This window comes from Falco peregrinus, chromosome 2 (assembly GCF_023634155.1).
Source record: "Falco peregrinus isolate bFalPer1 chromosome 2, bFalPer1.pri, whole genome shotgun sequence".
Lineage (NCBI taxonomy): Eukaryota > Metazoa > Chordata > Aves > Falconiformes > Falconidae > Falco > Falco peregrinus.
In genome coordinates this window covers 108,620,222-108,631,392 of record NC_073722.1, presented here as the reverse complement: position 1 = coordinate 108,631,392, position 11,171 = coordinate 108,620,222, and the positions used below count along the sequence as shown (strand labels likewise).

Below are 11,171 nucleotides of genomic sequence, written 5' to 3'. Positions count from 1 at the left end.
CACCTCGCTCAGGCATCACCTCGCCAGCAGCTCTCGAAAGGGCACAGGGCTGCCAGGTGGGTTCAAACGCTTCTCTTGTGTACGTAACACAATGCTGAAGTCACAGCATTAACTTTTCCAGCAGGAAAATTTTCCTCACATAACGGAGCCTCCCAGGCTTGCTTAGTCCAAGCATTTGAACAGGGATGTCTCCTCAGCCTTAACTGGGAAGAGCCGGGAGGGTCCCAAATCTTGTCCTGGCATCTTCAGCGTCCCCGGGATGGTGTAGGGGAGCGCTTTGAATCAGGCAGTGCTCTAAACCTGCGCACGCTGGGTGGTCAGCTGCACTCCGCACCGGCCCCTTGCTGGCAGCACAGTGTGGACAGACAGACGTGTGTGTGTGTCACAGGGCGGCAGCAGCAGCACAGACAGATGTGTGCCCATCACACAGCAGCAGGGCAGCACCAGCAGCACAGACAGACGTGTGCCCATCACACAGCAGCAGGGCAGCAGCAGTGACACCGGTCCCCATGCCCCAGCCAGAGGGGAGGGTGCTGCACTGCCCAGCGCAGGGACTTTGGGCCAGTTCTCCTGCTGCCGAGCCCCAGTGCAGGATCAGCCTTCAACAAGCAATTTCAGTGCTTCAACTCCAAACTCCGGTATCTTGTGCTGAGGCTGGATTCAATGGGATGAGTGGGGACAGGCAGGCGTGACGGCTGTGCGAGTGATGCTGCGTCCAGCTTGGGTGCTCCCTGCGCTCCCACTGCCCAGAGGTGCGCAGGGCCCCAGGGGCCTCCCCACTGCTCTCCCCATCCTGCCCCATGCCCAGGCTGCCGGATGCAGGGAGGTGAGCAGATGGAGACTTTGCTGAACTCAAGACTACGCAGGTGCTCTGATACAAACAAGCAGTGATAATTTATATGTTTCTATTTTAAGTGTGAAGGAAAATACACAGACACCTCCATTCACAAGAGGAGAGAGCCGTTTGGCTGCCAAGCATTGTATCCTTGTCATCTACTTGCAGCTGTACTCTGCATCTTGCTCTTTTTTTTTTTTCCTTTGAGCTATAACAGCATGAAATAAGCAGCATTGCTGCTGTTCTGTTTGCTCCTTGCACAGCCATGGAACAGAGATCACATACCAGCTGAAACATCCTGGCAGTACATTTTAAATGAATCATAAAATTGCACCTTAGAGAGTAGGGGGGTGAAGAAAAAGCTGTGCTTTCTGACCAGGAAGGAGTTGGCGGTGGGAGCGAGAATCTGGTTAGTGGCTACAGGATCAGCCGCGGAAGCAGGACATCTGCGTCTGCCCATGTCCAGTTGCAGACAAATCACTTCCTCCCGCATCTGTCCCTATTGTGCGCGGGGACAGCGCAGCGGCCCCGCTCGCACTCCCAGCCTTCCGCTGGATGGGCTCCTGCTAGCACGCCAGCACCCGCCGCCCAGGTGAGCACACGGGGTTTAGAGGAGGGGCAGGAGGCATCGCTCAGCGACATCCATTTCTGACCGCTCCCGCTGCCTGCTGCTTTCCTGGAAAACCTGTGTGGCTGCAGCGGCTCAGCCCCTGCGCACCCTCACTCCAGGAGATGGAGACGGCCCTGATCGTGCCAAAAGACGCTGGCTCACGGCCGTCCTGCACTCGTCAGGAGAAGCTGAACATGAGGAAGCGAGTGCTCGCAGGGCGACAGCCCTCCCCAGCTCCCAGCACCCAGGGCACGCACCCACGCGGCAGCACCCCGAGGAGCCCCCCCACGCCGGGCAAGTGGCCCTGCTGTTGTGCAACCCTGGGTAAGGACATGTAGATGAGAACACCCAGCCCCCGCCTCAAGACACGGAGCCAGGCTCAAGCCTTGTCTTTAGAAGCCGGGGTGCTCAGGGAACCCAGCCTTGCCGTGGCTCCCACCCTCACGGGGTGTGGAGGAACAGCCGCCCGCACACCTCCCAGTGCCGTTAGGTTGCCGTTCCTGCTTGAGGCACCTAACCAGCAAGGTCCTGGGCTGCAATGCTTCATTTTTAGATTTGCAGGCTCACTAAAAGGCATTTAAAGACTGGGAAGCTTTAACTTTCTCCAGGGCTCGCCTTGTTTATGTTATATGGCATTTTCAGTCTTAGCCTGAAATACAAGCTAGAAGATTTTGAATTAATAAGAGAAGAAGACAAGCCCACCGTGTGATGAGAAGCTGTCAGGGGCTGAGGCTGCTCCAGATGTGCCATACTGTGTATTTTCATGCTGGGAAGCAATTCCACCTGGGAGCAGAGTGACAGAGATGTGAAGCAGAGAAAGGCAGGCAGAGCAGCACGGAGACTAGGGTGAAGCAGTCCTGGCTGAAGATGAGCCCGCGGGTGGACATTGCCCACCTGCTGCTCCCAAAGTAAGGCCGGGATGGGGACGTAGCTTGGGCTATCAAGTGCCTGCAGGTTTAAAACCCTCTCGGTAAGATACACATACCCATGTGCTTATCCCTCCTGAGAACTCCTCCTTCCCCGGGGTGGAGGCAGAGCAGCTGGGAGAGCACGGGCTGCCCACCACAGCCCCCAGCTCCCGCCTCACCCTGCTCTATCCCTGCACACCCCTCCACACAGGCTGGCACCGCAGCCCTGCCGCTGCCAGCACAGCACCGGGGAACGGCTGAAGGGCACCACGTTTGCAGGACCAGGAATGTGGGAAGGAGAAATGCAGGAGAGCAGGGTTTTGGCCCAAAGCACCCTGGGAACAGCACACGTTTTGGTGATGTGGAGGATTAAGATGGGGAATGCAGGTCAGGCTGCTGCGAGGTGGGGAGCAGTGGGAGGGGGCCGCAGGGCTGGGCACATATTGAACACCAGCAACACCTGTGATGCAGATGTGTGAGTATTTTTCTCACAGGCACGCTTTCGCAGCAGCCAGGCAAGAATTTGCATTCGCTACCCTGGTTTCTGTCCGTAGAAGCCGGCCCCAGCCAGCTCTCGCCCCTGATGGGGTGAGAAAAGGTGAGTGGAAACTCAGCGCAGGCACGCAGGGCAGGAGCAGGGCGCAGGGCGGGCTGTGGTCTCGCTGGGCAGCCCCGCGCTGCTGCGAGCAGGCCTGGTGCTGGGGGGCTGCCAGGGGTGCGCAGAGCCCCCGGGGCACAGGAAGGAAATGAGCTCAGCGCCCTGCACGCCAGCTCTCACACAGCTCTCACACTCCAACAACCGGCGACATCAAAACATCAGCAGCCGCCTCAAGACGCCCGTGTGCGGGCGGGCAGCCACGTGCGATAGCAGCCCTCCGTGCTCCACAGGGTGCTTCTGGGCCCCGGAGCAGGGAGGCCTGGCTGTCCTGCCCCAGACCGGGGGCTGAGAGGAGCCTGCAGCCCCGCCGGGCTCCGAAGCCCAATGTTACCTGCCTCAGGGTGCTGGCAGATGAGAATTTTTGTCATTCCAAACCTTCCAGAGCAGTCAGGCCTGAGCTGTGCAGCACGGGGCGGCCGGGTTCAAGGGGGTTGGCAGAGGTGAGATAGGAGCCATGGTGCACAGAGCTCCCTGGGCGGGATCCTGTCTATAGCACAGCGGTGACCACTACCCCTCCCAGGCACGCGGTGCCTTGCTCACTCAGATAACAGATACGGGTGGGGAGGTGGCAGATCTCTGCCTGGTCACTAATTCTGTGACAAAACGGGTGCTAAAGCCCTTCCCAAAGGCCCCAAAGTGCTGGCCGCTCCACCCACCAGCCCCAGCAAGTTGCTACTCATCTGCCTTCCCTGCCGAGCCCTGACCGACCTTCCCAAGGGCTGGTAGATCCTGCGTGGTCAACGCGGAGCTGAGCCCAGCACCACTTTGCCCACCTGAGCCTTGTCCAAGCACGCTCCGGCAGCTCGAGGAGCCCATCCTGTCCTCGCCTCCCTGCCTTCATGCGGCCAGGTTCCAACCAGCTGGTGACACAGCCCCCAGCCCCCACGTGCCAGCTGTGCCACAGCAGCACGACAGGCAACTCTCACAGAAGAAACTGACAGGTCTGAGCCCGAGGGAGGGAGGATACGGCCAACGGCTGCCCCCACAGCACCGCGCTCCCGGAAACCTGGCAGTGGGGTTTGGGTGGGAGGGAGGGTGTGAATGCCAGGGTGCAGGGTGATGGGCGCTGATGCACAGTGCATCATGAAGGGGGTGAGGCAGAGTCCCAGCCATGGTGACACCACTCTGCCTGCATAGCTGCTCCGCAGAGACTGTGCTCTGTCCCTTGTCTCCAGCAGGTCCAGCAGCTCTGGTTGTGGTGCTCAGTGACACGGCGGTGCTACACGGCACCGAACGGTGAGTGTAAGGGCATGGGCACACACCCACTGATGTACTCACAGGTTATTTGTGGCTCACGCCCAGGCCTGATGTCATCCATAGGATTAGGAGATAATCCGCTCTTTGGCACGTTCCCTGAGCCAGTCGCTGGACTTCGCAAAGCTGTCAGAGCCGGTGGGGAGGGGAGAGGACTGACACATCTGTAGGCACAGCTGGCATCACTGATTCCTGGCATCTTGTGGATCAAACACAGTAACAGGAGCCCCAACAGCCCCTGTGCAGTGACTGGCCGGTGCAGCCAAGGGCCAGGGCTGAACACTCCAAAAATCCTCAGTTCTGCGGTGTGTGCTCATTGCTATCACAAACGGCAAATTCATGAAATCCCCAAGATCAAGCTCCTCAATTAACAAAGCAAAAACATTTAACTGCAAAATAAAAGTTTGCTGTCAAAATATTTTGGTGTAATACATTTTTTGCAGAAAGATCAAAAGGTCTTCTGGAGCAAAATTCTGCCAGATTTCAAAAGCTGTTTGTTGGGGTTTTTTTCATCTAAAAATTAACCTGTATTTTTTACAAATTGAGCTGGTCAAAACTGAAAAAAACTCCTGAATGCAAAGCTGTAAGTTCTGGCTCAGCCCAGAGATCAGTGCCCTCAGCTGACAGCCTGGAAATGAGCTTTTCGGCTGCTGCTCCCTGACATCCCTGCTCTCCCCCAGCTTCTGCAGGAGCTGTGTCAGGGCAAAGGTCTCAAAGACAATTCCCTTGCCTTCCTGTCAGGGTTTTTCCTTTTTGGAATGGAAGTGACCCCCGAGGTGGGGGAAAAGTATAAACATTTGGGATGCTCATTTTAAGGAAACCAGGCTGCTCACAACTCAAAATAGCTGTGATTTCCCCCCTCCGGTTTGTGGCTCTAAGGGCACATGCAATGATTCCTGATTTTTATTGTGTCCAGGGTCAGCTGCATCTGAAGGCTGGAGGGAGCAGCAGCACTGCGAGACCCCCAGCCAGGCCAGCGGGTGCTGCCAGCCCCTGGCTGCAGCACAACCCCTCCCCAGTTCTGCCTGAGTTGAGCTCAACTGACAAACTTCTGTAAAGACGTGACACCTCCGTTGCTCAAGCGAACATGCCAGCCCTCCTGCCCACAGCACGTTTGCCAGGCTGGTTGCACATCAAGTTTATTACTCAATGATAAATTTGGCCAGGCACAGCTGTCTGACAGACGGGGAGGCAGAGCATCCACTGCTCTGGAATAACCGTGCCTCCCATGCTGCTTGGGTCTCAGGATCAGGCCCCGCACGTGTGAGCTGCATATGAACTGCAGAATGTGCCTGGGAGTTCAGTTGAAGGGCAACACAAGGATTTCCCCTCAAAAAGGAAATGAAGCAAGGGCAGAAAAAGAGTAGCTGCAATTCTGCGTGACGATGATGGCACACAGAAAATGGCAGCTGAAGACCAAGGCTCTGAAGAGGACTTTCTCTCCTCCCCAGGAGCTCCAGGCCTCCCACCCACCATAAATACCCACCAGTTTGCTTTGCTGAGGAACAAGCTGGCAGCTGAAAGGAATCCAGGAACAATTCTTTGCTGGGGAACACAGAGGGAACCCCCTCCTCTGCAGCAGCAGGGCACAGCAAGGGCAGGCAGCCATAAAGCACCAGCCAACCCACCTCTGGAAGGGACCCTGCACAGCTAAAAGGATCAGAAAAGAGCAGCAACAATCCAAATGGGGTTTTTCCCCATGAGGACAGCAGAAAGGAGCTGGACTGTTGCCTTCATCATGTCAAAGATAAGAGGGGCAGCAGCTCAGGGGGGAGACTGTCCGCGCGAGAAGCAGAACAGTGCAGCACCGTTAACAGATGGTGAACCCAGCGTGGATGCTCTGGCTGCAGCGGGGCAACGAGGTGCAGAAAGGGAGGCCCTGTTCCAGTCCATGGCAAAGCTGCCCGGGAACATCAGTCCTGTACTTTCTGCTAGATAAAATTGAAGACAGAAGAGAACTAACCCCAGGGAGGAAGAACAAGCACCAGATCAGCTCAAATCGCAGGGAGCTGGGGCTAATTTTCCCTCTGCAGGGTTCAGCGGGGGTGTTTGCCAGGTAGGCAGCAGCAGGACAGCGATCACTGTCCTGCAGGAAATTACCAGCCAGACAAGGGCACACAGAGCGTCATGTTGTACAGCGTTTCATTCTCCTTTTGCTCTCCAAAAACAGATACTCTCCTCCCTCCCTAATTCCTGACACATTTGTTCTAGGCATCTATCTGTACCTACAATTATTAGCCACGCCAAAGGATTTTGGTTAATGCAAATAAAAGGGAAAGATTTTATTCCACCTACAAATTGTCTTTGGCTCGCAGCTATGGGACTGTGGGGTGAAATCCAGCTCTGGAGAGAGCCAGAGAGTGAAAGCCTAGCACTGCTCTTACGCCAAACACTCTGCAGGCTGGATTTACTGCTGCTGAAAGATGCTCAGTTGCCTGGCTTTGATACTTTGCTTGGAGGAAGCACTGTGGGGGAGCGAGCTTTCGGGGGGGTCAGGTTGGCAGGCAAGAGCAGGGATGGTGCCATGTACTGGGGTGGCACAGGGATGGACAGCAGCGCTGGGAGCCAGGAGGGGCGCAGAAAGTGAGGCAGGGTTACAGCGTGTCTGAAGACAAGAAGCTGCGTCCTGGTGCATTGGCCAGGGGAGAAAGGGCCCCGGAAGGGCTTAGAGCTGCAGCTGCACAAAGTGGGCAGTGTGGGTGAGGGCTTCTCCACAAACAGTAAAATTGTCAAAAATAAACAAAATAAGAGTTTCAAGGGACAGAAAGAATTCATGGCTTCAGGTCAAATTCAGCATATATTTTTAGCCAGAAGAGGGAGGGTTCTAAACCACCATTTTTAAATGTTGGAAGATTTTTGTTCTGCAGTTGTCTAGATGAGAATTTGTTAATTCCTTCACAGTGAAGATGCCTCCATTTCAAAAAGCAGCACAGCAACAACAGAAGGGTTAAGCGACTCCAGCAAAAATCTGCCAGGTTGGTCAGAATCACTTTGTTTCACTGAAACCTCCAAACATCACTGTTTCAGTTTGACTGAAACAATTTTCCTCTTCCCCATGGGAGTTTTTGCTTCAGCCACAGAACTGAAAAATTCATTATTAGCCTGGCTGTAATGCAAACTTCTCCTGCGCACACCCAGCCTGCAGGGCTGCCCAGCCTCTCAGTGTGCTTAAATAGTCCTGAAAGAGTACTCAGTACTGTGGCATAGTTCTCAATGTCCCTGCAGAGGTTTCCACAAGGAACTGGTGGTGCACTGGGTAAGACAGGGACACTGTCTGCCCTGCAACAACCGCGTTACTTATTGTAATCGCTAGATAGGCCTGGGTACAAATCATTTTAAGAGTTTAATACTTCGTGGCCTGTTAATGGCCTCTGCACTGGTTTCCAGAACGAGTGCTTTAGTGAGAAAAACTTTTCCCAAGGTCTCCGTTCCTACAAACCGATGACCAGCTTTCCCTCTCTGCAGCACAAACCTCCTTCCAGAAACAGCATGTGCATCTACCTGGAGTGGGTGGCTGGACAAGTTCCTCCCATGCTCGGTGCCAGCAGTGCTGTGGAGCATCTTGGGAATAACAATGCTGACAAGACAGCTCTAAGAGAGCCTTGGTTGGAAAACCCTAGTGCAGTAGAGCAGTGCTTTGCCAGCACAGTTTTATAACCTCCTCTGTCCCTAAATCTCCTGTTGCCGAAGCAATGACCTGTCTGTTGCCCTCCACTCCTCGCAGTGAGAACCCCCCGTCCTTTTAAAGGAATTTTACTTACTGGACACCTCTGAGAGCAATAAAATGGGCCTCAGTGCCAAGTCAAGTTAAATCCAAACTTCACACTTCAGACCAGCCTAGGATGGGGCTCCTTGATCTCTTCTTACAGCTGAAGGGGTTGTATGTGTCCAGCTAGAAAATGCTTATAGGAATAAAGATGTTTGTGCAAATGGAATAAAAGATTTGGCCTAAGACGGGGTGAAAAATCAATGCCAGAGAAGGATCCTGAACAAGGCAAAACTGCCCTGGGATTTCATCCGACACAGGTGAATGAAATGACCTCACGGAGAATTGAGCAAACCTGCTAGTGACCAAGACTGTGAAAATCAAAACAAAAGGGGAAAAAAAGAAAAAGAGAGAGAGTGGAAGAAATACCTGCTATTTTGTCAGTTGGCACCGACACCACTTCCCTTCTGCAAACGCTCCGATCGGAGCATTTCTGATCTGCCCCTCTTGCCTCAGAGTCCAGCAGAGTACAAACCAATCTCACAAGATTCAATTTCCTCAGCCAAATGCTGCAAAAAGCACTCGTGGTACAAAGGAAAAGAGTTATAACCACGCTTAACAGCTTGCTTGCGGTGGGTGGTGTGATTAAACTGCAACTGAAGAAATCTGACCTGCTTCCGTCACTGCTGCTGTGCCGCTAGCCCCCATCCCGAGAAAGCCCCAAACTAACGAATGGAAGAGGCACCAAAGCATTATTCGAAGCCGATGCGCACCTCCACCTCCAGGCAGGTGGCTGGGAAGGTAAGCGGGCAGTGTTGGAGATGCTGGCAGTGATCTGAGCTGCTCTGCCCTGCTCCCTCCTGTGTGGATGAGTGCTGCCGATCTGCTCTTGCTTACTCCACACTCTGCGGAATTTCCATGCACCTTGCTCCGATGACACATGCAGCCACTCAGCATACATACATGCATTTCCACTACTAGTTTTTATCATCTGCCTGACTAACTAATATTTGCCTAGTGTATGGGAGTTCCCTGATGCAAGGTACCAGAACAGGGTGAAGAGGTATTTTTTTAAAGTTATTTTAGAGTGAATTCATTGTCATTGCAAGGGAGATACCAGAGAGGAGCAGAATCTAGGAAAGCCGCAGCTTACACAGTTCAGCTGAGGTTCCTACACCAAACCTGCCCTTCCCATAGCCTCCACTCCTCACCAGCTGGGCTCCATCGATGCCTTATTCTCAGGGAGGGACAAGAGAGACATGAAGGAGACTGAGACTAATGGACTCAGGTCATTTGTAATGCAAAGCTGGGGCTTTGGTGCACTTAACCTTAAGGAAGCTGCTGCACCAACTCACTGGTAAAATGCCCGTAAATTATATTCAGTAGTTTTCCCTATTATATTGCAACATCCCATGAATCAGAAGGAAACCAATTTATGTCTTTGATACTGCACTTGGATGAAAGTCTAAACCATAATATTCTGAAATCTGACATATGAATCCTGTCTCCTTCCCTCTTCTCCTTTCACAGTGTATGCACACAGCTGACATCTCCTGACATTTACTGATCTATGCACTCTCTCATGGTAAGCACTCAGAATTAAAAGGTACGGAAGCAAAAACCGAAATGTGGTTTCAGCATTTGTAGAGGCAACAAATTGCGCTTTCAGTCCATTGATTATAGCCCTCTAAAAACCGGAAGACAGCCTAGTTAGAGTCTAGTCCTAACTGAAAATGCAAAGTACGGTCAAAGTCATATTAAGATCTATTTAACATGACTTTCAGCCTTTCTGAAAGTATTGTGATCTGAACTGAGGAAGAGACAAGAACTCTTACAGAAAAGCCTGCAAAACTACTTCTCCAGTAGGCTGGGAAATAAGAGAAAGAGTAGTTGCTCCTATGCTTAATTACTTGGGAGATGCCCAGACACCACAATAACGGGGGCTCTATAAATACCTACATAGATTAGCTACAAGTATCCCAAGCTCTCTACTACATCACTGCACAGCCCGCCCCTGCCCCGAGAAGCCACTGTCCCTCCCAAGACAAACATCCTCCAGAAGCTGAGCTCCCAGGTGTGTTTTGAGGAAAGAGGCAGGTTACTGAAAACCTGATCCTGGTCCTGCAGCAAGCGAGTCAAAATCTCTGTTATTTTCATCATCACTTACGAGCAGCAAATCTTTTAGGGCAATGCCAGAGACCACAAGTTCCCGCACACGCACACTAAGACAAGGAAGGTCACAGCCTGCGCTGTCAGGGGACGTGGCTACCTGCATCCGCTTCAGCCTCTTACCTCAGTGGGATCTTAATAGCCAGGTACCGGTCGATGGCCACCGCCAGCAAGCTGAAAATGGAGCTTTGGGTCAGCACCAGCACGAAGCAGGCGAAGAAGAGGCAGCTGTGAAAATCCACGTGGAATCCGATACTGATGGTGATGGCGAAAGGGATGGCGAGCAAACCCACCGCAATATCAGCCACTGCCAGGGACACCAGGAAATAATTGGTTGCGTTCTTCAAAGTGCTGTTGATGGCCACAGCCCAGCAGACCAGGACGTTGCCCGCGATAGACAGCACAGCGATGATCAGCTCCAGCACGATGTAGGTCGTTTTCATAGTGTCCATGGCGAGAGCCCAGGGCGTGGAACTCGACCCGTTCATGAGAAAAAGGTACTTTCCACCGGGCGCCCGCCCGCAGGTACCAACAGGCCACGGGGCAGCGCTTCCCGGCGAGAAACACCCATGTCCGGGCTCACCGCCGCCTGCTGCCGGGGCGTGGGGGGCCGGAGGGGCGCGGCGAGCCCCGGGCCGTGGCCCCCCGCTCCGCCCGGCCCTCGGGGGGCATCCGCGGGGCCCCGCTCACCGCCCGCCCGCCGCGGGGCCCGGCCGCTGCGCCCGCCGCGGGGCCATCCGCCACGGGAGGGGACGGGACGGGACGGGACGGGAGGGGCCGGGCCGGGCCGGGCCCGCCGCCGATCCGCCCGGGGATGCTCCGCCGCCGCCGCCCGCCCGCTCCCCGCGGAAAAGCCGCTGCCGGCCGCGGCGGGGCTATTTCTGCACATGGGGCGAGCGGGGCGGGGAGTGCGCGGCGCCCAGCCCACTGGCCGAGAGCCGCCCCGGCCCCGCACCCCCGGTGCCCCAGCGACTACCTGGCCCCAGCTCCCCGCACCGCCCGGCCCCCGCATCCCCCGGTGCCCCGCGATC

At 54.6% G+C, this 11,171-nt stretch overlaps 1 protein-coding gene and 1 long non-coding RNA gene across 4 annotated transcripts in view; one reads left to right on the top strand and one right to left on the bottom strand.

Moving 5' to 3' along the window:
• The window catches only part of ADORA2B (adenosine A2b receptor), a 20,452-nt gene extending 9,281 nt beyond the window's left edge, over positions 1 to 11,171 (bottom strand). For 2 of the 3 annotated variants that reach the window (XR_008745674.1, XR_008745673.1), the window contains exon 1: positions 10,264 to 11,167. Coding sequence is in view for 1 of the 3 variants with exons in the window: in XM_005240416.3 (XP_005240473.2) it covers positions 10,264 to 10,628 (365 nt within the window). In the remaining 2 variants the exon portion in view is untranslated. Of the gene's footprint in view, positions 1 to 10,263 lie in introns of all 3 variants that reach the window. The other variant, XM_005240416.3, reaches the window with a different exon arrangement.
• Positions 5 to 6,563, top strand: LOC114012989 (uncharacterized). Its single transcript, XR_003555809.2, has 2 exons — positions 5 to 4,247; positions 4,332 to 6,563. It is a non-coding gene; the product is annotated as an uncharacterized LOC114012989 (long non-coding RNA).